This window comes from Talpa occidentalis, unplaced genomic scaffold (assembly GCF_014898055.3).
Source record: "Talpa occidentalis isolate TD23 unplaced genomic scaffold, MPIMG_talOcc4v2.1 talOcc4.11, whole genome shotgun sequence".
NCBI lineage: Eukaryota > Metazoa > Chordata > Mammalia > Eulipotyphla > Talpidae > Talpa > Talpa occidentalis.
The window spans coordinates 21,188,267-21,214,936 of NW_023601104.1; the positions used below are offsets into that span (position 1 = coordinate 21,188,267).

Sequence of the window (26,670 nt, forward strand, 5' to 3'; positions counted from 1 at the left end):
GATATTCCATTATCACACTTGATGACTAATTTATATTTGTTTTTGGTATTTACTTCATCATATAAAATATTTTTTTACTTACATTACTTTAATAATTATTTAAAAATTTTTCAAACTTTGAATACTGAGAGTAGTAAAAGAAAATTCAAATAAGAAAAGATTTTATATGCATGGATAATATTAACTGATGAATTTTAATTATCTTGGGTGGGGGGAATACATTTAAATTTAAATGATTATGTTTGCATAAGTCAAATGAAACTTCAGAAAAGAAAATATAGTGGAAGTAATAACATCATACAGTTAATACAGTTTTAAAAAATTTACCTGTCATATTATATAGCCTTTTTAAATAATCAGTATTATCTTTTATTATTATTTCAACTTTGCTGACCCATAAGCAGTTTAAGAAAAAATACAAATTTAAATATCATTATGGAAACTGATTTGCTTTTAGTTTTTTTTTTAAAGTAACTGTGTGTGAAAAGTAAGATATCCTTTTGTCCCCTCTGTGTATGTTGGATACTCTTGGAAAATATTGGAAATGAAATAAATCTAAAACTGAATATTGATATTCATTTTCACATTCCTTTTTTTTTTTTTTTAGGAAATACATGAAGTTATGTGGAAATGAGAAAGGTTTATGAAACCGCTCCTCCAGGAGAGAATATCTTTCATAAATGGAGTTTTGCTTCTGTTTTGTGCAGGGCATTGACATTGTGGCAGAACCACAATTGCCCTTGCTGCTCTTTTCAGTGATACACAGAACATCTCAACAGTGATGCTTGCCTTGGATTTACAAATTTTCATTCTGTTACCTTGTTTACTTCTTTGGACTAGAAAAGCTTGCACTAATTGCTCTCCATGGTGGCTCATCTTTTCAAGAGATTGATTTTACCTTATATACATAAGCTCTGCAAAGGAATGTTTACAAAGAAATTGGGAAATACAACCAAAAAAAAGGAGAATCGTCAGCAGAAAAAGGATCAAGATTTTCCTACTGCTGACCAGAACAAACCCCCTAAATTTTCTAATACCTTGAAAAGTACTGTAAAGAGGATTGCAAAGTGTTCATCTGCTCGCAACCTCTCCACTGAGGAAGACGAAGCTAATAAAGAATTTTCTCTCTCTCCAACATTCAGTTACCGAGTAGCCATTGCCAATGGTCTGCAAAAGAATGTTAATGTAACCAACAGTGATAATGAGGATCTGCTTCAAGAGTTATCATCAATTGAAAGTTCCTATTCAGAATCACTAAATGAACTAAGGAGTAGTACAGAAAACCAGACACAGTCAACACCCATAATGCCAGTAAGACGAAATAGAAAGAGTTCCAGCAGCCTGGCACCTTCTGAGGGCAGCTCTGATGGGGAACGCACTCTTCATAGCTTAAAACTAGGAGCTTTACGCAAGCTGAGGAAATGGAAAAAGAGTCAAGAGTGTGTCTCCTCAGATTCAGAATTGAGCACAATGAAGAAAACCTGGGGGATAAGAAGCAAATCTTTGGACAGAACTGCCCGAAACCCAAAGACAAATACCTTGGAACCAGGATTCAGTTCCTCTGGCTGCATTAGCCAAACACATGATGTCATGGAAATGATCTTTAAGGAACTTCAGGGAATAAGTCAGATAGAAACAGAACTTTCTGAACTACGAGGACATGTCAATGCTCTTAAACATTCCATTGATGAGATCTCCAGTAGCGTGGAGGTTGTACAAAGTGAAATTGAACAGCTACGAACAGGATTTGTCCAGTCTCGAAGGGAAACCAGAGACATCCATGATTACATTAAACACTTAGGTCATATGGGTGGTAAGGCAAGCCTGAGATTTTTAAATGTGCCTGAAGAAAGATTTGAATATGTTGAAAGTGTGGTGTACCAAATTCTGATAGAAAAAATGGGGTTTTCAGATGCAGCAAATGCTGTTAAAATTGAATTTGCTCAGAGGATAGGACACCAAAGGGACTGCCCAAGTGCAAAGCCTCGACCCATACTTGTGTACTTTGAGACCCCTCAGCAAAGGGACTCTGTATTGAAAAAATCATATAAACTCAAAGGAACAGGCATAGGAATCTCAACTGATATTCTTACTCATGACATCAAAGAAAGAAAAGAGAGACTGATACCATCCTCCCAGACATATGAGAGCATGGATATGAAGCTGTCTACACCAGAGCCCAAAGTCAAGAAGAACAATTGGCAGTCACCTGATAATAGTGATGGAGAACTACAGTCTGACCTCAATAGGAATAGTTATGCTGTGCTTACCAAGTCAGAGTTTCCAGCAAAAGGAAGTACTTCCAAATCAAGTTCAAAATCACACAATGTCAGATCCAAGAATAAAACTACTAATAGCAGAATTTCGAATAAATCAGGCTATGATAAAATTTCCCCACAATTGCAAGAATCGACTAACTTGGGAAAGCAGACTACAACCCAGTATGCAGATGCAGCACCTCTCTGGCATTCACAGAGTGATTTTTTCACTGCTAAACTTAGTCGTTCTGAGTCAGATTTTTCCAAATTGTGTCAATCTTACTCAGAGGATTTTTCAGAAAATCAGTTTTTCACTAGAACTAATGGAAGCTCCCTCCTGTCATCTTCAGATCGGGAACTTTGGCAGAGGAAACAGGAGGACATACCTACCTTGTATGACAGGTCTCACAACCAGCATGTAAATGCGACTGTCCAGGGCATCCAAGGGCAGAGTGAAATTGAGAACACAGAAACTGTGGACAGTGGAATGAGTAATGGCATGATATGTGCATCTGGAGACCGAAGTCATTACAGTGATTCTCAACTTTCTTTACATGAGGATCTTTCTCCATGGAAGGAATGGAATCAAGTAGAGCAAGGAGCTGATTTAGGTTTGGATTCATCTACCCGGGAAGCTTTTGACTATGACACAAACAGTCTATCAGATCAACAGCTAGATGCTTACAGTAAAGACCTGGAAGACCTGGGAAAGTGCCACAGTGACCTTCAGGATGACTCTGAGAGCTATGACTTAACCCAAGATGACAACTCATCTCCTTGTCCTGGCTTGGATAATGAACCACAAGGCCAATGGGTTGGCCCATATGATTCTTATCAGGAAGCTAATTCTAATGAGCTGTACCAAAATCAGAATCAGTTGTCCATGATGTACCGAAGTCAAAGTGAACTACAAAGCGATTATTCAGAGGATGCCCCATCCAAATCTTGGCATAGTCGATTAAGCATTGACCTCTCTGATAAGGCTTTCAGCTTCCCAAAATTTGGATCTACACTACAGAGGGCTAAATCAGCCTTGGAAGTGGTATGGAACAAAAGCACACAGAGTCTCAGTGGATATGAGGACAGTGGTTCTTCCTTAATGGGGAGATTTCGGACATTATCCCAATCAACTGCAAATGAATCAAGTACTACCCTTGACTCTGATGTCTACACAGAGCCTTATTACTACAAAGCAGAGGATGAGGAGGACTACAGTGAAGCAGTGGCTGATAATGAAACAGATTATGTTGAAGTGATGGAGCAAGTGCTTGCTAAGCTAGAAAACAGAACGAGCATGACAGAAACAGATGAACAAATGCAGGAATATGATCACCCTTCATATGAAACACCTTATGAAACCCCACAAGATGAGGGTTATGATGGGCAGGAAGATGATGTGGTTAGTGAAGAGGGACTGGAATCTTTAAATGAAATAGCTGAAATGGAAGTCAAAGAAGATGAAAATCAAAACATCCCTGAACAACCAATGGAAATCACGAAGCCAAAGAGAATCCGTCCTTCTTTCAAAGAAGCAGCTTTAAAAGCCTATAAGATGCAAATGGCAGAATTAGAAGAGAGGATCCTGGCTGGAGGTACTCATGTTTAAATGCTACATTAGGAGCTAATTGTGTTTTAACCTTGGGTGTTTACTTCTCTAGAGCATGTTCTGTGCTTACTCATGGGAGAAAGAATTGTGAGGAATTTGCATGTTGTGATAAGGATTTTATTTTACTTAGCTCTCCCAGCATTGGGCTTGAGGACATAAGAGCAAAGTGTTTTCAAATGGGCCATACCAAAATGGGCCCTACACACAGGGGATCACAATATTTTTGCAAGGTTTAGGCACAAACCCCATTTCATATTAATCAAACTTGAGGTATCAGTTATCAAAGGAAGAATGAGCAAAATCAAAAAACAATCTGGGGTCTGCTCCTTTATTCTATTAGATTTACAGGGAGAGAAAATATGAGCGTAGTTCCTTATAAAGAATTTGAAAAAAATTTACTCTCAGATTTACCGATCCTTTTCCCATCCAATCTTCACCTCAGGAACTGCCAGTAAGCCTCAGTCACCCCCTTGGGATAGAGGGCATAGCCTCACTTACTTACAACAGATGCAGTTGAGGAGCACAATAGAGCCAAAATACTGGGCCCTGCCAGAGTCATCACAAGTCATTCTCTGAGGAGGAGTCAGTAAGGGCACAGTATTGAGAAAGTTTCTCCTAAAGAGTGAGTGGAAATCTCTTCCCCATTATGGGAATTAAAAGAGAAACTTATCTAGCAATTTTACTTGATCTCCTAGGGAAACAATTTTTGATCATATACTTTTGAAAAGTGGCTGTATATACATAAAAGAATTGATTGAGTTTCTATCACTTAACCAAATTTCATTTGCACTTACCCCGGCCCCTTACCTTTTATTTATGGGCTTATTTTTTATATCTTTGGAGTAGTTTGATAGAATCTCAATTTTAACAAATATGTCTTGAATATTTTCCTTGATCATAGTATTGTCATATTTAATTAAAATATTTTTGGCACAGCATTTGCTAAAGGTATATATTTATTTGATAAAATATTGTATGCTGTCATGAGATACTGAAATAAGCTCCACAGTCAGTAGTTGATTATGACTTCTCTGTCTTGACCCAAATTATGATCAGACACTCCTCCAAACTAGCTACCTTCTAGCTGATATGGTGGTTTTGAAATAATTGTTATGGTTAGTTAATAATAATATTGACTATTCATATGGTTTACTGAATATTGTTAAATGGTTTCAGTTCCTAAGAGAATTGAAATAACAAGGTATCTGCTCTTAAAATGTGTCTTTATACAATAGCACATCCTATGCATTTTATAAAAAGAATGTAAGGGGACCTTAGATACATTGGGTGTGATTTTTTCTTGCAGAGAAGTTCTCAAGTATACCTAAATCTGATTTGAATATGCAAATTAGTCAATTTTTTTATGTACATATAATTCATATTGGAATATCGCCTATCTTATTTTAGTTTGACTTTTATTAGAGGTCTTCTCCTGAAACTCAGTTGATATTTTCTTGGGATACAAAGCAGTAGTTTGATATTATATTTTATTTGCTGTGGAAAAGTCCATTCAAAGGCATAGCAAGACTAAGGAATGGGTGTGTGTGTGTGTATGTGTGTGTGTGTAATAGGTAAGTGTTTCAAAGCCAATTAGTTAAGGTATCTAAATGTTAGACAATATTCCAAACTAAATGAATCTATAAGTTTCAGAAAAAAATGGTTCTTCATCAAAGTTTTAAAATTCCTAATTAGCAAACCTCTGCAAAGTGGCACTTATCCTTAGAGAATACAAATGCACCAACGTACAAATTATAAAAGAGGTAATGTAATTTTGTGCCATATACCTGACATAGCTAGTCTGATTACAGAAATCTCAGGCTCCTCCACCTTCTTGGCTTGTTATCCTATGCCCAGCTTTGAATGGAATCAATTGATGTTGTTCTGTCCTAGAGGAAATCAGTTACACTTCTTTAAAATTCTCTCTAGTTGTTTGAAAGGCACCAGATTGAGTACCCAGGAGGCTGCAGTAGCCTAGATTTTAAAGGCTATTTCTTCTTCCCTTGGCAATAATCAGGCAGGTTTTTTTTTTCTCTTCCTGTGCTACCAATATGCCTTAGGAGGAAGGGCAGCCAGAGAAGGGCATTTTTCAGGCCCCTTCCCTGCTCAGAGCATCCCAGGGAGGTGCCAATGGTCAGGATGGAATTTTGTGCCCATGGCCATCTGGTTACTGGGCTTTGAGAAGATGCCAACAGATTTTTCTCTCCATGTCTACTCAGTCCCCACTAGGTAGCCAGGCTACCTTATTCTCCACTACTAAGCTGGCAAGAATGGACCTCAGAGCTCTTGCTGTAAACTCCATGGGATGCTGTGCCACTGACATAGCTTACCAAATTGTAAGCTCATCTAAGTTTGAATTGTTTATCTTAACTTCTATTTTCCATGTCCTGTTAAATAAGGATTTTAAGATCCTAATGTCAATGTATATGGACATTTGGTTTTAGTGTTGATGAGAACCTTCTCCTGAACTGTGTGCCAATAGGAAAGAGATTTTAAAGTATGTACAGCCAGAAGCCCCATGAGGTCACATTCTTTCCTTGCACTGGACCCTGTGGAGTGACATCTTTTGTGTAGTTGGCCTGAACCCCACACCATGCTTGTGACTAGCTGATCCTTCAACACCAGTCCTGCCCTACCCATCAACTGGAATTAACTCTTTATGGTCTGATTTCCCACATACCTGCCTCTTACAACATTGGCTTCCATCTTATATAATGACAATTTATGCTCCTTTCTAATTTCTCTTCTAAACTGTAATCTAGAGTACAGAGATCTTATTATCTTTTTTCATTCTTTTATTTATGCTATGCCTAAACTAAAACTTTATATAGAGCTGGCACTGAGTTACTATGTATCGGATGAGTGCTAGAATCAAGAGATGCAGGATGTTAAATTAAAAAGCACAAACTTTGATGTCAAATTTGAATCCAAATTGTGGCCTTTAGTTGCTCAGTCTGTGGCTTATCTCCTGGCAATTTGAAAGTGTGATAGAAGATAAACCTTTACTACTAACTACTACTGTATACCAGGACATTTCCAGGCAACTTATTTTTAATCTTTCACTTGTTACAACACTATGGATTTGATTCCATGATTCCATTTTACAGATAAGCAAACTAAGAGTCTGAAAACTTACTGTAACTTACTTAGTGTCTAAAGCGGGGGATCCAGAATTTAATAATCACCATTTGGGCAATTTAGATCAGTCATATGCTTCTTCACTTCAAAGGTTGTTTTATTCCTGTTACAAGGTAGAAAGACATGATTAGAGGGGGAGGATAGCTTTATCCACAAGAATTATTCCAACTCAAGTATTTTTCATGGAAAAAAAAAACCACTAATAACATTAAAGGTACTGAGATTTTGACATGAAATAGTTCATTTTCAGTTTTTCTACTTCAAATCCTTATTTCATTTCATAAATCAAGGCTTTTGGAGTCTAATAAAAATTGTATAATAGTTGCTTGAAGGATGACACATTTCAAGTCTGTATAGAATTTACCTGAAATTAGAATCCAAAGTCAGCTTGAAGTAAATTTTTCTTAAAGAACAAAAATCTCATTTGAATGCTATTCCCAGACTGTAGATTCTGAAAGAGACTGTGACACTTCTTTTTTAATACACTTTAAATGGATGCATTTTATTGAACAATAAAATTAACTCAAAAAATCTCAAGTACTCTGGCAGATGAATGGATAAACAAAATATAGTAGAAACACACAGTGGGAAATTGCTCAGCCTTAACTAGGGAGGCAATTCTGACACATCATGACTAAGTAAAACAAGCCAGTTACAGAAGGGCAAATTCTGGGTGATTCTACCCATGTGAGCTACCTGGAGTAATCAAATTTAGAGAGACACAAAGAAGAATGGAAGTTATCAGGGACTGGAGAAAGGGGAGTTGGAAGTTAGCATTTGCTACTGTGATATTTCAAATCAGTATGATTACCAATTTTTTTTTTATCATGACATGCATTTTTTATTGAATAGTCACATAGTTTTATGGTAATATTTTTGCTCTCAGTAAGAATATGAAATTGAATGTGAGGATTTTTCCTGAGATTGCCATTTTATTATGTTAACCAGAGAATACTAAGGCACATTATGATAAAAATAATCTAAGAGTCTCAGTACTGGTAGTTGTAGAATCATTTGGGGAACTTTTATCATGTTTATTACTATTCACAAAGCAGTGTTATAAAATTATGAATTGTTAGGATCCTGTCACTGGATAACTTTGATTTCATAGTCTTGTGATGGTGCCCAAGGATATGTATCCAAAACTGTATGTGTTATTGATGGATTTTATGTGTCCTATGAGTAAAGCAGCAACAACCCCCATCACACACAAACACATAACAAAACAAAATCTTAAGAATTCCAAAGTGAAAAGTGAAAAAGACAGTCCTCCTATTTCTTAAAGTTTCAGACACTTTGTATTCATAAATATACATAAACCACCTTTCATTTTCTTTTAACATAAATGGGATTATACTGCATTGTGTTCATGTTTTTGGCATCTTGAGTTTGTTCGTTTCAGGTAATATATATTTAAAAGATCTTTTCATGTTATTACCTATTGAATATTTTTTAATGACATAAAGGTTTCTACTATGTCAGCATTTCATAACTTATTGACCCAGTCTGTGATCACTGAACAAAGTTTCTTATAAACTCATAAACAGTGTAGCTTCATTATCTATATTTGAGCAAATGAGACAGCATTTATGTTGGATAAATTTCTACATGCAAAATTATTGGGTTTATGAATTTACTCCAGCTTAGGAAAGTTTAGGAACTCATGAATTCTGGGTCAGTCACGAGTTTTTCTTTCTCAATGGCCTGTAAGTATCACAATTGTAAATTTCCATCTAGGTATATGATTATTTGATTTTTTTATATCTCTGCTATTAGACTACACTGCAAAGTTAATGTGTATATTTTTCTTTCTATTACTGTTGCAATGCCAGAGTCTGGCCAGTGTCCACCATAGAGTAAGTGCTCAGTTAATAGTTATTGAATAAATAAATAAATAAATAGTAGCTTTCTCCCTAGATTGTTGAGCTATCTAGTTCTATGTAAGGTGAAATACACTTAGAATTCAAATAAACTTTGGTTGTCTTACTTTCTATGAAAAAGACATTTTTCTTATTTTATGCATTTTAATATAGCACAGGCAGGAAAATGACTTCTCACATACCTGTTAACTCAGTTTTATCTGTATAATCCATATCTATGAGAAGACTTGCTATTCTTTCCATGATGATATAACCTACACATCTCCAATAGTCTTGCTGAATTTATTTAATTTCCAGGCTTAATATTTAAGAAGAGAAAATACTTCCACCAAGTTTGTGGGCCTTGCTAGCCCAAATCTATCAAAAAGTGCTTCTCAGACTTCTGATGAGTCTGGGCCTTACCTGCAGAGTCCAGGTCAGGAGTATAGGGGTCTGCATAGTTGTATTCCTTGAAAGGTCTGTGTAAATAGAAAAATTTAGAAATCACCAATTTTAAAATTTTAGGAGATTTTGCTGTTGGAATCATTCAGTGCATAATTTTGCCTATAGATAAATCCCCATCACATCCATCTTTTGTTTGCAAGTTTGATATTTGTTTGTATCATCAGCATCACCATCATCATCATCATCATCATCATATCCTCCTTCTAAGCAAGCATAGCAGTGTGGTAATAATAGCAGGCTACCATTGGTAAAATGTCCCATTAAAATCCAATATGTAACAATGCACTTTTAATGTAGTGTTGCTTATTTCTAAATATCCTAGAATTTCCTCAATATAAATTATTTTTTGAATAACACTATGATCTAGAAAGGAGTCTTGTGATGGTTAAAGTGACCATTGTTCCCAAGAGGCAGCATAAACAGCTAGTGTCTCTACTCATGTTAGACATAAAACCCAAAATGCCCAAGGGGGTAATTCTCATAAGAGGCAGGACTGGGAATTTTTTTTAAATGTGTGTTTATCAATCATTTGAGAGGGGAGTATATAAGGACATTCTTTCCAAGGGAAGCCAAAGGTCTTAAAATACATTCCACTGTGAAGTGAAATGAAGGGGAAGGAAATCAACACATACTTAATGCTTTCCTATCAGACTGAGTTTTAGAAAATTGAAGCGCATATTTAAACCTCCCTATTATCTTCAGAAGAAGGAATTATTAGCCCCACTTTACAAATGAAATGATAGCCTCAGGCAAAAGAAGGTCAGGTTATACAGTTAATAAGAGTATTGATGGTATCTGATATACTGCTGACCGAATGGGGAGTCTGATGCTTTTACTTTGACATCCCATTGCAACTATGGGCAAATCTCATTGAATAAGTTGTACTTTAAAATCAGCCAGATCTGCATTAGTAGTTGTACTAGGTATTGATTCTTATTAACACAAAATGAGTGATAATAGTTTGAGCTTGGAGATAGTATCACATTTTTAAGAAGTTTAGAAAAACTGGGAAGGTGACACTTGTCACATTAAAAGACTATTGGGGTGAACAAGTGTCAAAATAATAGCTTTTGAGGAATTAAAGCACTTTACATAAGGTAGCAGAGAAATTCACAAGGATACATCAAAGTCAACCACTAGCAGTTCATTTCATTAACATTGAAAATGTTGTAGGGTTCAGATATTTTGTTTATTTATAATAATTAATGACTCTAAAAATATATAACTTGATAGTTGTTTCTGAAGGAAAAATTTAACTGGCAATGATAGATGGTGCTTTCCAGATGTATTAGGAGTATTCAAAGGTTACAGTGTAAATTTCCAGTTCAAGAGATTCAAGCAGTGTTATTCAAATCTCAGATGAATAGCCTTTTATTTGTTTCTGCCAATGTCATTGTCCATGTTCTTTCCTGCAAGTTCAGAGAAATATAACCTATGGAAATTCTATATCATTTGAGAACTTCCTTTTTAAAAAAAAAAAAAAAAGATTTATTTATTTATATAAGCACTGGGTACAGTCAGAAGCACGGGAGGGTGAGAGAATCCACCAGAGCCAGAGCGGGGAACAGAACAGGCAGACTGCCGAAATACACTGCTGAGGGGAGCAGCAGGCAGAAGGAGAGGTCTGCGCGCCATGTGGGACCCTTGCTGATGGCTAGGGATAGAACTGGTGCTGCAGAGGCTGCGGGCAGCTTCACAGCTCAGCGCTCAACCACTGCGCCACCAGGGGAGGCCCTCATTTGAGAACTTTCTATATGGAATGAAATAAACTCTGAACCCTGGTTTAAGATACAGAAAATTATAAGAAAAGCAATTATTATTGATTAAATTAGGATGAAAGGCATTAGGACTAGGAATAGATGTGGTTGGAAGTCCCAGGTAAAGCTCAGAGAGGAGATGCAGCAGAAAAAAACTAGCACCCAGAAGAATACCTCAGACTACATATGACTGCTAAGCATCTGGGTATATAACTGGCCAGAGAAAACATCAAGGAGCAAAGAGCATTGGTGGCCTGACATGAGCAGAAAGTTTTGTTCTTTAGGAAGATTTTTTGCTGATAGCACCTTGGTTACCTGGCCAGGGACTATGTGAGTCTGTAATCACCCCAGGATTGGAACTTTTAAAAAAGGAAAGCAAGTATCATTTTTTAGTATTGCTGGAGAGAGAGATATTTTTCATTGTTTTTAGGTAACTACTGCTGGAAAGTGCTTAGGAGTGATTCAAAACAAGAAAAAAACTATGAGTTTTGTAAATGTTCCTACTTTCTTGGTTATTTTCTTATGTGTGATAATTGGGCTGTAAGTGATAAATATAAATAAAAAGTAAACTTAAAAAAAATAAAAAAGGAAAGCGGGTCCCAGAGGGATTGATATACTAGACAGGTCATTAAGAGCATGACCCAGTCATTTAGGCATCTGGTATCCAAGGTGAGGAATGAGTCTCTAAGACAAGTTAAAAAAATAGTCTGATCACTCCAATAAAGTCCAAGAAACTCGACTTTCAAGCAGATTACCTTGAGGTTGAGTCCCAAGATAATGGAATAACCTGACCCAAAACAGATCTGTTCCTCATGCTAAAGGCATTAGTTTAGGTTTCTCCATAGACTACCAAACCGCACGGAACTAGATTTATTAAGAGACTTTTTCTCCATGCTGGTTCCTCTTTTTTTTTTCTCCTTCTTCCTCCATCTATCCTCCTCCTTGCTGCATCCTCTGTCCTCTCTCCGTCTCTTCTCTCTCCTTCACCTTCTTTATGTAAAGGAAAATTTCATGGAATGTTGTCAACTACATCATTCAGCAATCAGGTTTCATGCTTTCAACTACTTCTAAAGATAAAAGAAACCTTTAAAAGATAAAAATAAATAATATTCAGCAGATTCAAACAACTGTGATAAGATTCTGTAGGCAATCCCAAGGGTCCCAAAGACACTTTGGGCAATATTTTATTTTATTTAGAATAACTATATCTGTCCCTACTTCCTCCAACCATTTTTACTGCCCTCATTTTATCTGCCACTGCTTCTCCAATTTAAACATGGTTGCTACTTTATGTCAATTTTTTTTTTTAATTTGAGGAGCAGTTGACATATACCATAAATTCATTTTAGGCGTATATATAATGGTTACAGTTCACACACACACACACATATTAATTTTCTTAAGAACCCCAGGAAGTAAGTAACTGAATAACAATAACATTTATTGAGTCCTTTTTATTCCTTACAATAACCCACCAAGATGAATACTATTATTATCTCCATTTTATACGTGAGAAACAGAGACACTATAACTTATCTAGGGGAGGAGGGAAAAAAGCCCAGAAGGGGCAGAACTAGGATTTAGAAATAGACATGTTTTCCAGATATTTTGTGATCACTCAGAGAAGTCTGGTTTAGGAGTTCAGAAATTAGAGGTTGATATTTAACTTTGTAAGTTGGAAACCTAAGAAAGGAAAATGTTGATTTATTGGACAGCATTGATTTGTCAGCAGAGCTACAATTAAAAAGTATCCTCCCCAATTATAAACCAGCACTCAAGCAGTCAATCTACTTTCCACTTTTACATATTATTATAGGCAACCCATCTATCCAGGTGTCATTTCTGTATAACTTGCGTTAAAAGAAATTGTTGACTGCATGTAGTAGTGCAATAAGATATGACAGACCAGGTATGATCTTATTTCCCAGAGATGTAGGTTAAGCTTCTCGTTTCTTAATACATTTTCTGATGCTTTGACTATCTTGTGGCAAGCTCATGGTTTTAACTTTTTGTTTCTGTTCTTAAGTGATTGCAGTTAAAGACACACACACATTTATGCACATGCATAGAAAATATGAATTAATGCCTAAAACAGTGGTATTTTATCATATGAGGGAAATCACTAGGAAATTCTCAAACTGATTAAAATTCCCTTTGCATTTTCTAAAAGAATGCAATTATAGTATTTTTAAAATTTAATTGTCACGTATATTTAATCCTCATAAAATATCAATAAATTGTAAAGCTAGCAAGTGATGCGTTCAAGTCAGAGTCCCAGGACTTCTGAATCCTACTCTGGCATTCTTTGCCTAACAACTTATGCTACTCACACATATTTATGCTTCTTTTTTCTGGACTTTAGAATACCTTGTTTGCAATACAAACTTCTGGGCTGTATCAAGGGTATTTCTATGTGTTTTTCAGATTTTAGGATGTATGAGATTCACCCAAGAGTATCTGTTACTACATGCCTTGTACAGTCTTCAGTTGACTCCAGTGCAGGATGGTCCATTAAGAAATGCTAGATCATGGCTCCCTTGCCCCTCTCTGGCCTGGTTCCACAGGCCTGGGAGTCCCACTTTATCTCTGTTCCTTTTCTCCTCAATAAACATTTTTTTCTTTCTCTAAACAACAACAAAAAAGAAATTTTTAGTTGTTAATAATATATTCTAAGTGCTCTTTTCCTTTCACTGTTTTTTGAGTGACATCATTTGATCTATTTGGTTTGAGCTACTATCTGTACGCTGATGGTCCCAGACCAGTGTCTTTGGGCTAACTTTCCCCTGTTCAGACTTTGCCTATTACATGTTTATTTTTTTCAACCATTTTTTTGCCCACTAATTCGCTCATTCTTCAATAAATGTCTAATTGTTTGGCTGACATCTGGGATATACTAGAGAAAAATCTTCTGTGACCTTGGGCTATGTTAAGTGGGCATGATGAACTTAAAATTAAAACTATACAAATAAATCATTTCAGCTTTTGATAATTGGTGTTACCCTGCTGTTGCAGAAATAAATACAAAATGTTAAAAGAACATAGTTTGGAAGTTGCAAAACACTTCCCTGAAGAAATAACATTTGAGCTGAGATCTGAAGAATGAGTAAGTTGAACTAGCTTGGGCTTTTTTTTTTTTTCCAGAAATGTGAAATGTGTTTTTATTCAAAAATACAAAATAAATTATCTGTATATATGGACAATGACAGCAATAAACTGTTGTATGTTGCCAACTGAAACAAGAAACAGATGATTACAGTGATTTTCTTAAAACATCAGCTAGCCTTTTCTTCAGTCATTTCCTTCATCTGACTTCTCTGAAGTTACAAATGAGGACCTCTGCTCTGAGCTTCCTCTCATGGCTCATCAATAATGGTAAATCACTATTCTAGGGATTCAAACATGCTAATTCTCATTCTACACGCTCTGCCCATTCCAGGGTCCTTCTCTTCTTTAGGGATTTCTGTAACTACAACATCTGCTGTAGTTAACAAAGAGGCTACCCCCAGCAGCATCCAGTACAGCAGTTTTAACAACCATGGTTGGATTAATGATTCCTTTTTCCACCATATTCACAAAATCTCCAACCGAAGCATCATAAGCAACTTCTGAGGAGCTCTCCAAAAGTTTCTCAACTAGTGATTCTTCAACACTTGAAGAATAGGTGCCCCTATTCTTCACAACAGGCATTGCAGGAGTTTTGAGTGTTCTTTTAATAATTTCGATACCAATTTTCTGATCTTCATTAACTGAAGTTAATGAGTCCAAGGCTGGAATGCACTTAAGCGGAGCACAACATCCTCCCAAACACATGCTTTCTTTGACAGCAACTGGTATAACATTGAGGGCATCTGTAACTCATCTTTCTCTTCATTCACTTCAATATCTCTTTTCTCACTCACCTTCAGCACAACTATACTATTTGAGAGTTTTGCCAAATGTTTGTTTAGTTTTTCCTTTTTATATTGACTAGTTTTGATATCTTACTGCTTGATGATGTGTTGAATACATTTTTCAATTTGAGCTTTGTCACCTTTTCCTTTCAAGAGCCTGATATCATCTTTGGTCACAATGACTTCTCCTGTCCTTTCTAAGACATGAGGTTAAACATCTCTAAGATTTTGTCAATCTTCTTTTCCAAATACTGCACTATTAGTATCAATACCCATATCTTTCAGCCATTTCTTTTCTATTGTCATCAAAATCTGGAACTTGAAGACCAACTTTTAGCTTCAAAACAGGCATACTCAGAACTTCTCTATCAATAGCCTCAGCAATTTTGACCAAAGGTTTACATTGAGCATTGATAATTTCAAGAGCACATCCAATGCACTGAACACTAGAAATTTTCTTTTCACTCACTGGAACATAAGCGTCTTAGAATTCACATTTCTGACCTTTGATTATTAATAAAGAATGGAGAAATATAGCCTCAATCAAACTTCATGCCTTCAATAATTTCTAATTCACTATTGTGTTTTTCTAGCCTTTAACTTGGTGAGACCCTTTCTTGCAACTATTTTCATTGCATCCACAATAATGTTGATAATTTCTTTTTCTCCATTTGCAGAAATTATAGAAACCTGAGCAATTTCTTCAGGTATTGTCACAAGTTGTAATTACTTAAATTTAGCAATTGCAGCATCTACTGCCAATATCACACCTCTCCTTATTTCTACTGGATTAACACTTTTGCTAATCTTCTCAAAGCCTTCCTTGGCAATAGTACAGTGGCAGTAGTATTACCAGCCCCAGCTTTTCATTTGTGCTATTAGAATCAACTTGAACAAGTTTGGTGCAAACATTTTTTTTATTTGCACATATATATTTATATATTTATTTATTTTTAATAATAAATTTTATTTTTATATTCCCCATACAATTGCAACCCCCTTATTTTGACCCCAATCCCTCCCCTGCCACCCCCTACCCCCCATAGAGTGTCTCAGGTTCATAGTTTTGTGTTGATTTTGATTTTCACCTTCTTATAGTTATTCATTTTACTGGTCCCTTATTTAAGTTTTCTAGATTCCTACTATGAGTGAGACCATCCGGTATTTTCCTTTTTCTTTCTGGCTTATTTTGCTGAGCATGATCCCTTCCAGCACCATCCATGTTGCTGCAAATTGCATGTGTTTATCTTTTTTGAATGCTGAGTAATATTCCAAGGTGTATATGTACCACATCTTGTTGATCCAGTCATCTATTTTTGGGCATTTGGGTTGTTTCCAAAGCTTAGCTGCTATAAACATACAGTGCTGCTATAAACATAGGGGTGCAGGTGCTCTTTGGAATTGATGTTTCTGTGACCTTTGGGTAAATACCTAGGAGTGGAATTGCTGGATCATATGGAAGCTCAATGTTTAGTAGGTCCAGAAATCTCCACACAGCTCTCCATAGTGGTTGGACCAGTTTGCTCTCCCATCAACAGTGCAGGAGAGTTCCTTTTTCTCCACACCCTCGCCAACATTTGTTGCTAGTTTTTTTAATATGTGCCATTCTCACTGGTGTAAGATGGTATCTCATGGTAGTTTTGATTTGCATGTCTCTGATTACAAGTGATGTTGAACATTTTTTCATATGCCTGTTGGCCATTTTGGTGCAAACATTTTTAATTCATTTTTTAAGTCAAGGGACTTTGCAACAGTCACACCGTCTTTTGTTATTTTGGAACTTCCCCAATTCTCTTCAGTAATCACGGTTCTTCCATTTGGCCACATAGTAACCACCACAGCAACCCCTTGAAGCATTAAGGCCCAGACATCTGCACCAAGTGTTACATCTTTGGCATATGTCCCAGTGAGATGAGGAGCCAGTGCCCTGGACACTGGCATAATCTGATAAAGGACTGCAGGTTATTCAAGAATTTCTTTGGGATGTTGACAGGGCATGTGGGTGAGGAGGCAGGTGAGTGAGGGACAGGGTGTCTGAACCAGCTTAAGGGAAAGGAAGATGATTATTCCAGGAAGAGAAAAATACATTTACTGGGATAGACCGTGGATAAGAAGACAAACATGGCTTGACTTACTTGAGAAATTTAAAGAAAGTCAGATTTGATCAAGTACATCAACAAAGCAGAGAATACTGTGAAACAAATCTGATGCAATAATTAGATGCCAGATTTTCCTGAGTCTTACGGATCACTTAGAGATTGTGTGTGTGTGCGTGTGTGTGTGTGTGTGTGTGTGTGTGTGTGTGTGTAGTGTCCATGGAAAGTCATTGAAGGAGTTGCCATAATGATTTTTAAGAATTGTCAAGTAGGATATCCCATAGGCTTCAAACTTTCTCTATTTCCTAAGTCTGCTTTCTTCTCCTGGGTGTCTTAATTAATGGGACCACCATCCCCCTATTTGTTCAAATCAGAGTCATCCTCCTTGTCTACTTCCTTGCCACACTGTAGTGGACATTTATCTCTTGTGGCCACCTAGCCTCTGAAGTCCTTTCTTACTGGTGTCCCGAGTATTTGGGCTCTTGGAAGAAAGCAGTGACCTCTGTCCTGCTACAGAAGTTGAAGGGAGCTCTGAGTTCCTTATCCTTACCCCCAGAAGCCATGGCTTGAACCTATGAATTAGTCTTGGCCAATTAGAACCTTTTTCCTAGGACTTTGAAATTGGAAGGAGTGATGTAAGATCTTAGAAATTGCACATCCGCACTCTGCATGAAATCATGAATCCACGGTAATGCTTGCAGTTGCTCACAGTTGCTATGTCAGTAGTGGTGAACTGACCAATGTAACTGTAATCAGGCTCTATGTCACCTCTACTCCTGTATCTGAACCTGGTTCTTCAGACAGCCACTTGATTCTATGATCTAACCAATAAAATGCTTCTCTCCTTTTATTAGCCAAAGTAAATTTTGTTATTTGTAGTATATCCATCATCTCCGAATCATTCATTTTAATAAGCCCTTAACAAGTTTACCTCCTAATTATCTCTCAAGTACAGTAAATTCTGTCATTCTACATTATCTCTACCCTAGTTTCAGCAACCATGATCTCTTCCTGAACTATTATTAGAACTTCCTAACTAACCTTTCTGTCTCTTTACCCTGAGCTCCCTGGCCCCTCCCTCAGTCTCTCACCTCTTTGCATCCAGAGACACATGCATTGTTGCTGGTATTTTCTTGCTTCCTCTCTCACAAGGCTGTAGACTCCGAAGAGTCAAGGTTGTGCTTTGTGCCCTGGGCATGTCTAGAGTGCCCACCAGTGACTAGCAGTGAGGCATCTTGATTAAGGAAGTGACCTGTAGAGTCAGCCTACACATTGTGTAAACTTAAGCAAGATGCTTAATTTCTCTTTGGCTCAGATTCCTCATTTATAAAATGCAGATAATAATAGCATCTCTGAAAAAAACAAAATCAATCAATAAATAAAAGTAAGATAGGTTTTCAATTGAACTGGTAAATAATCAGTAGAGACTCAACTTACCCAAAAAGCATCAAGACTTCTTCCTTGATCTTAAACTATTTGTGAAAAATATGCTAAGAAGCCTAAAAGGCAAATGCTAGTTATTTTCTTATAGCTATTGTATTTCTTAACTAACCTATGATAACCATACAAAATGCATTTTGAGAAGTGATCAATTATATGATTATTTTTGTGGTTTGAATCCTGGAAAGTTTACTCCAGGCTCAGGCAGCTTGGTACAAGTTCCACAGTATAGTATTAGTAGTTACACTTATTGATGTTTTCATGAAACATAAAAACATGTAACTGACTCAACTCTCTGGCTAGTAACTGCTTTGCCTTGGGGCCATATCAACATGGCAAAGCAAGTGAGTCCAGCAACATTTACTTAGTGCTAGAAGTGGGAGGAAATCAAGATGAGGACCCTGGGAAGAGAGAAAACACAAAATGTGAAGACATGAATTCTTGCATTCATAGACATATGCATGGTTCAGGTCGGTTTAAAATTACCTTTTTTTTTTTTTAAAGATTTATTTATTTATACAAGAACTGAGGTATAGGCCAGAGATGTGAGAAGGTGAGAGAATCCACCAGAGACAGAGTGGGGAGCAGAACAGGCAGATGGACTGAAAACACTGCTGAAGGGAGCAGCGGGAGAGACAGGAGAAGGTCTGCCTCGCCATGTGGGTAGCTCCCCAGCTGGCCGGCAATCAAACCCGCACTGCAGAGGCTGTAGACAGCCCCACAGCGCTGCTCTCAACCTGCTGTGCCACTGGGGAGGCCCTAAAATTACTTTTTAAGTTAACTATTGTGAGAGATGTTTGGGGCTTATAATCAAGCGTTAGTCATAATTTTATTAAAATTATTAGCAACTAACATGAATGTATATGTGAAGAACATTATAATTAGCAGACACAGGAAGGATAATTGAATAACTGGATAACCATTGGCAGTTGCTATCAATTATTAGTTATTTAAATTCTAGCTATTAATTATTACTTCTAATATTCCTAGAAAATAAAAAGGAGTGATCCCATTCACTATAACAACTAAGATTTATTCCATCCAAACTACATGACAGAGGAGAGAACTTTACGTGACTTTCCATGTACCCTGGAGAGGCAGAAGACATCTCTGGAACTTGATGTCATCCTTGCATCTTCCTCTGATTTCCACTGCAGCTGTCCTAGACCACAGCTTGTCCTGGAACCCAAACTGAGGACTGAGATCATAACTGTTATCTCCGTTTTACTGTGGGCTAGTGAAGGCTTAGACCATTAGGGTCATTGTTACCATTAGCTGATTCACCTTAACCAGAGCCAGGGTTGGAATATCCACTCTTAATTATTATATAAGTGCTTGTGAACAATACAAAGCGATTTGTGGGAAAAAAGCCTAATTAATTGCATTTAAAATGCTTAGGTTTGAAAGGCCTTAGAAATGATCTCAAACAGTGAGGTTAATTGGGTTAGAAATTATTAGTGACTATATTGAGTGAGCAAAAACACTTCTGTATATTTAGAAAAGCATCAGGGTACAATTATATAGAAATCCATGGGGTTTCTCTTATTCTCTTTTCTCTAGCCCTGTCCTACCTTCGGTCTTCTGAGCTTGCAATTCTGTGCCTTCTGATTTTTAAGTATCTGGTAGCTACCTACCCTGTTCTTCATCCTTCCCCTGTCCTTACCAACACTGTTGTGTAGAATCAATTTGATATTTATTGTCATTGATTTCATTTAATAAGCTGCATCTCTTGGGGATGTTTGCATTTTTATGCACTTTCTCTTCCATTGTACAATGACAGGTTTTCCTGCTGATAGAGGTACTTTAATTATTGGCAAGCAGGTAGTTGCAAGTATTAGCAAGGCTGTATTTAGCAACCAACGTTTACCCAGTTGTCTGGAAATCATACCATTTTAGCAATCAAACGTACATGAGACTAGGCTTGAATGAAATCATCTTTGATGAGTTTGGACTTTTTATATTTTTATGTGGAGTTAGGACTGATAGAAATGGAAAGAAGCAGAGCATTATTTCTCTCCAAATATTTGGGAAGGGACATAAGTGTGTTTGTTTGCCTGCATGACTGTGAATGCTTGCATAGTGTTCTAACCATACAGGTAGCTAGCAATGGTTTTAGCTGATCCTTTTAAGACACTACAGAAACAAGGATCAAATACAGGAAAACTTTGATCTGGCTGCAGAAAATTAGCCATAAACACAGTGTGTTATCTGTTTATCATGATCATAGTATTATTAAAATCAACTATCCAGCAAAATCAGTTTTTGAATATCACTGATGAATTTTGTTGTGCATTTTGTAATATTACTGAATTATTAACATGGGTGCTTGATCCTTATGGTCTGCTGCTTAAGTGACTTGATTTTCTACATACTGCTTAAACTGTGATGTATTAATTAGAACTATTTTCTTTTCTTATGGAAAAGACATGACTCCATATATCTTAAAGACAGAGAAAAATTATAGGAGGAAATCTGAAATACAGTTCAGGGTCAGAGAGTTGCTTTGTGTTGAATGGTGTTATTGAATTATGAGTGTATTCATTTATTACTATAATTTGATTTTGTGGGTGGTTTGGATTTCTCTGGCATTGTTCAGTATGAGTATAAATGATTTAGAAGGAAAAGCAGTGGGTGGAGAAGGAAGTCTTTCCCATGTCAAGATTGATAAGAAAACACTCCTTTGATTATAAGACTGAATAAAAATGAAGAACACTTGGACCAGCCGAGAAGCCAACTCTTTAGAGAAATCTTGTCCATCCTCTTGGGCTTCTCAGCTGCACTGGGGAATGATTTCTTCAGTTTGAAGAATTTAGAGTTGTTATGCTACCTTTAGAACAAACACAAGGTATCCAAATTTGTATATTTTTCCAAATTCTGTTTATTTAAATAAGGTTGGTTTACATCTTTGTATCTGCTCTGGGGGTTTGAGGTTTAAACTTCTACAAATTTGTGCTTTCATACCCTGCCCACCTCGAGAGGCCCAACAATTCTCCTCCATGTTCTGTTGGGCCCCTTCCCTCCCTCACTTCTTCTCCACCACCTACTTTCTTTCTCTGGTTGCCTCAGTTTTGCCATCAGAGATTATTGTTTTGGTTTTGGCTTATCTCCTGTTAAGTTTCTCTACAGTCTGCATAGCAATATAAGTGAGACCTTCTGGTATTTGTCTTTTTTTTTTTTCTTACTTAGATCATTTAGCATCTTCTCTCAGTTCTACATATGTTGCTGCAAATGGCAGCTCATTTTTTTCTTTATAGCTGAGTAGTATTCCATTGTGTATGTGCATATGTGTGTGTATGTATGTATGTATATGTATTTATGCATCTTTATTGTTGCTATCTTGGAATGCATCATGGGTTCTTTAAAAATTTTATAAAATTCATTTGTAACTCCATCTGGTCCTGGGCTATTGTTTTTCAGAACATTTTTTTTATTTCTGTTTCAATTTCCATGCTTGTGATCAGTTTGTTCAATTCTTATGTTCCTTTTTTATTTTTAAAGATTTATTTTATTTATTTATGCAGATAAGAGCTGGGGTGTAGGCCAGAGGTATAGGGGGTGAGAGGATTAACCAGACACAGAGCGGGGAACAGAACAGGTGGATCCACTGAAACACTGCTGTAGGGAGCAGTGGGTGAGACAGGAGAGGTCTGCTCCACCATGTGGATTAGTTCCCTGGCCAGGGATCTCACTTGTGCCACAGTGGCTGGTGATAGCTTGATAACACTGAGCCTTTGAACCCCTTTGCTACTAGGAAGGTCCTAATTCCTCTGTTTCTTTCAGAGTTAGTCTTGGTAGAAAATGTTAATCATAGTAGATTATGTTGATCTTAATTGGGAAGATAATTGCAATGCAAGCCCTCATTAAATATCAAGAAAAATTCCAAATAATCTAATATCATACCTAAAGCAACTTGAAAAAGAGGAACAAACAAGACTCAAAATTATTGTAAAGAAGGAAATAATAAAAAGTGGCAATAAATGACATATAGATGTAAAAGATTAGACAACAATTCAATTAAACTAGGTGCTGATTCTTAAGATAAAAAAAATTAGATGAACTTCTAGCTAGGCTAACAAAAATAAAAAGAGAGAAAATATTAATAGACAGAATCACAATGAAAGAGGAGAAATCACTACAGATGGCACAGAAATAAGAATGATCATAAGATTACTATACACAACTATATGGAAATTATTCATTAAGATAGAACAAATGGATAAATTGCTCCAGTATTAGTGATATGCTGTTAATTTTTAATTTCTATGGCCTGAAATAGTGGTTTTCCTTTGCTAATCGTGATAACTTGGCTTTATACTCCTCCTACAAGAAGATAAGAATAATCTTTGGGTTTTTCTTTTTTTTTAACACAGAATATTTATTTGTCTATTATTTCATATAGTGATGCTTTTGTACCTTCTTGGGTGGCTGGGGCACTGATGCTGGTAAGAGATAATAGAAAAGAACCAGGAAAGTAGGGCACTGAATGGTCATCTCAGTGAGCGTCAGGAGTTCAAGTTGTATGGTGGGAATTCTAGGCCAATCCCTTGACCAAAAATGTCTTGTATAGTTTCATTCCAGTCTCAACCACTACACTGTGACTAACTAATAAATAGATGTAGCACAGCATAAGGATTGAGGTTGGGACAGGGTCTCATGTAGGGAATTATTTTCTTTGACTTAGAACATATAACCTTTGCCTGTTTGGGGGAAGTAGGGATCTTGGTCCTGTTGTTAAGATCCAGTTGCCTTGAACTCTGCTTAATGAGAACATTCAGTTGTCTTAGTTTTGGTTCTGGGTTGGGGTGGTGGTGGCATATATCAGGTGTTTTTACATACTACATCCTCAAGCTGAAAAATGGTAATCTCTGATATGAGAAGACACAGGTCATCTGATCCGCCTCTCTCTGCTTCCAGTTTGAGCTCCAGTGATTTTAATTTGGCAGCCTCAGGCTCAAATCACTATCACCACCCTTACATCTTCTTCTCCAGTACAATAACCATTTTTTAAGTCCCTTAAGTACACATGTGGATGGGGATCCTACAGCAGAGGTCATTCCTCTCTCTCATGTGGTATCACCCCAAACACACTTTAATTACAATTTATCCTATCCATTTTCCATGATGACAATGTTCTGTTGTATGCAATAGTTAGCCATTTATCTTTCAAGAATTGTTGTCTTTATCTAGTTGTAATTAGGTTGTGAATATATAAAGGAGACATCTTTGCTGCCTTCTTACCACATCCTTGATTTTCTGAGTACAGTTGTTCCCAAGACTGGAACCATGCTGGTATCATGTGTGTGAATTTTATCTACAAAGGTTTTAGGTTTCCACTTCTGAGGATTCCAATTTAGTGAGTCCAAAGAAGGACTTAGAAATACGTATTTTCAGTAGATTCTCTAAGTTTCTGAAGACCAGCCAGGTTGAAGAACTTCCAATCTAATCCTACCACCTTGTTTCAGAATGTCAAAAACTGAAACCCATACATAACATGCTTTGATAATTGTTTTAGGGCAACATATTGAGTAATTGAAGAGGGCATTAGCACCTTTGGGAAGCTTATCTAAGTGCTAACTTCATGAAAACTCTCGCAATGAAACCTTGTGATATATGTCTTTTTACTGTTCATTTTTGTGGGGTAGGAAAAACATGAGCTCTCTAGTGAAATTCTCAATTGTATACAGTGCAGTGTCATCATAGGTCATTGAACTTGCAGAACTCCTTGGGGAGAAATAGGGTGAGAGGGAAGGGGTAAGGAGAAGGGAGGAAGAGAGAGACAGACAGACAGACAGACAGACAGACAGACTTAGTGACAGTGATGACAGTGATTCATCTTCCCAGTGTATTCAATGAGCTTTTGCTCCTCAATGGCTTCTCTAACTTGCTTGCTGTCCCAGGAGGCTGACCCCTGCCTCTTTCATTCAGTCTCTGTTGCCAGCAGGCTTCTGGCCAGATTTGCAGGAGGTTACCTAGCAGAACTTAAATGAGGTCAAGGTGTCTCTTCTTACTATTTTCCTCAATGTCTTAACCCTGACCTTGTCTCTCTGGTTCACACTTCTTTCTATCAGTCACCATTAGCAGTTCTCAGGGGATTTTGGGTACACTCTTTTCTCCCCTTTGTCATTAGGCGCCATTATGGTTTCCACATAGTAACTGTTTACCTCTGTATCTAATCTCTGGGGACTGTACCACTCCTTTTTTGTTTCCTTAACCTAGGACACAATTCTGTAATTTGTCCCATTCTAATGGACACATTCATTTGAACCATTTTGAAATGATTTTCTGTTTTTTTTTTCAGACAGCTGTAGATTCATACAAATGTACATATTAAAATATATAACACCATGCATATATAAATACAAATATACAAATATGGGAAGTAAAATAATATGTTTTCTTCTGTAATTCTAAATTCTTGATTTCTGTTATAGTTCCAGTAGTTCCTTGAACTGAAAATCACTTATTTTTAAGAATATTAAATTCTACTTTTCACTTACTTGATTTGTATTGTACATTATTGTTCAATTTGTAACTTTTCAGTTATCATTGTACAAATTTGCTCACACAAAACTGGACACTTGGTGCTTTATAATCTATTTAAGATGTTTTCAAAGTTAATGTTAACTACAGAGGCTTTCTTCCTTAGAAAATGACTTCAAAATCTCCTTCCCAGGTTGAGTACAAGTTGGCTGTGCGTATCATAAAAGAATTTGAAACTGGTAGGGAGACCTGAGTGAGAGAGCAGGGACAGAATTTATCAATTCATCTCACTCACACAACCTGCAATTTTCTGTGTCTTAGAAATCTGGAACAAATTCTTCAAAATGTCCCCTGGGAATGTATAAATTGGTGTCTTGGGTTTCAAGGACAATTTTTCAGTATCTGCCAAAGTTTTAAATAAACATACACTTTCTTCTTTCATGAATGATATTTCACATATGCATGTGTAAGTTTTCTCATCTCAGAATTGTCATATGAAACCCAGTATACAACTTATACATTCATGAAAGGAGACCTTTAAAAGGTATAATGTATCCAGACAGTGGTATACTTTGTTGTCATTATAAAGAGTGATATATCAACATGCCTCAGAGATAGTAAGTTTAAAAAAAAAATCTAAGATGTAGGACAGCATAGGCTATGCAACGCTATTTATGTAATATATTCCTGATCTCTGATCTTTTCTGTTTTTATCACAAGCATACATTATTTGCATGATAAATACAAACAAACAGTAATGTCTCAGTGATGATAGTGAGAATATAGACACCCAGCAAAAAAAAAAAAAAAAAAAAAAACACTTACCATTAGTTAACTCACTGACTTCATAGGAACTCGGTATCTCCAGTTGAAAGACACCTCCCTTCAGATTCCAGTGCTCTTATTCCAACCATTTTACATCTGAAACCTCTTGCTGAATGCGTGCACATTGTCGTTAGGGTGGTGGCTTGAGCTCTGACTTGATTTGCAGAGAAATGCCTGTGTGCCCCATCACTCAGAGGGGAATGTGGAAGCTGATTTCTGCAGGTGATGAGAAGGTTTTCATCATCCAAGCTGTCAGCCAAACAAATGAGAATGGATGAGAGAGCAAGATGCCAGAAGCAGAGAGAGTGCAGGACATGATTCCAGAAAGCCGAGCAACTCACAGAGAGGTTTCATATAGAAGAAACATGTAAATCCAAGAGAATGTTTACATGGTTTATATTGTTAGAGGAAGTCATTGACTGCCAGAAAGAGAGAAAAAAGGTTTATATTGTTAGAGGAAGTCATTGACTGCCAGAAAGAGAGAAAAAATAAAGATGTGGCCATAAATTCCTCTGTCTTAAAAAGCAGGTTTAATCATAATAGTTCAGCAATTTTATAGGCTGGCCATCTGGAACTTGAGGTTACAAAGAATTATTGTCATGCTAGGGGCTTGCAAGTTAAGTTGCAAGTTGAGAGGTTTGGCTCCAAGTAAAAGCACTTTCTCAGAGCACTTGTCTCTACCTACCTCAGTCTTGTATTCATTCCCAACAAAACCTACTACTCAAACAATTTCTGAGTGCTAAGTGAATAGTGTTAGAACATTTAAAGATGAACTCCTGGGCCTCCCCGGTGGCGCAGCAGTTGAGCGCTGGGTTGCGAAGCTGCCCGCAGCCTCTGCAGTGCCAGTTCGATCCCCGGC

At 36.8% G+C, this 26,670-nt stretch overlaps 1 protein-coding gene and 1 pseudogene across 1 annotated transcript in view; one reads left to right on the forward strand and one right to left on the reverse strand.

Annotated features, from left to right (window-relative positions):
• Window positions 1–26,670, forward strand: part of UNC13C (unc-13 homolog C) — a 488,975-nt gene that overhangs the window by 20,609 nt on the left and 441,696 nt on the right. The window contains exon 3 of the mRNA XM_054701637.1: window positions 608–3,850. Coding sequence (XP_054557612.1) covers window positions 865–3,850 — 2,986 coding nt within the window. The 5' untranslated portion in view covers window positions 608–864. The remainder of the gene's footprint in view (window positions 1–607; window positions 3,851–26,670) is intronic.
• LOC119239498 (60 kDa heat shock protein, mitochondrial-like) lies at window positions 14,461–16,968 on the reverse strand (annotated as a pseudogene).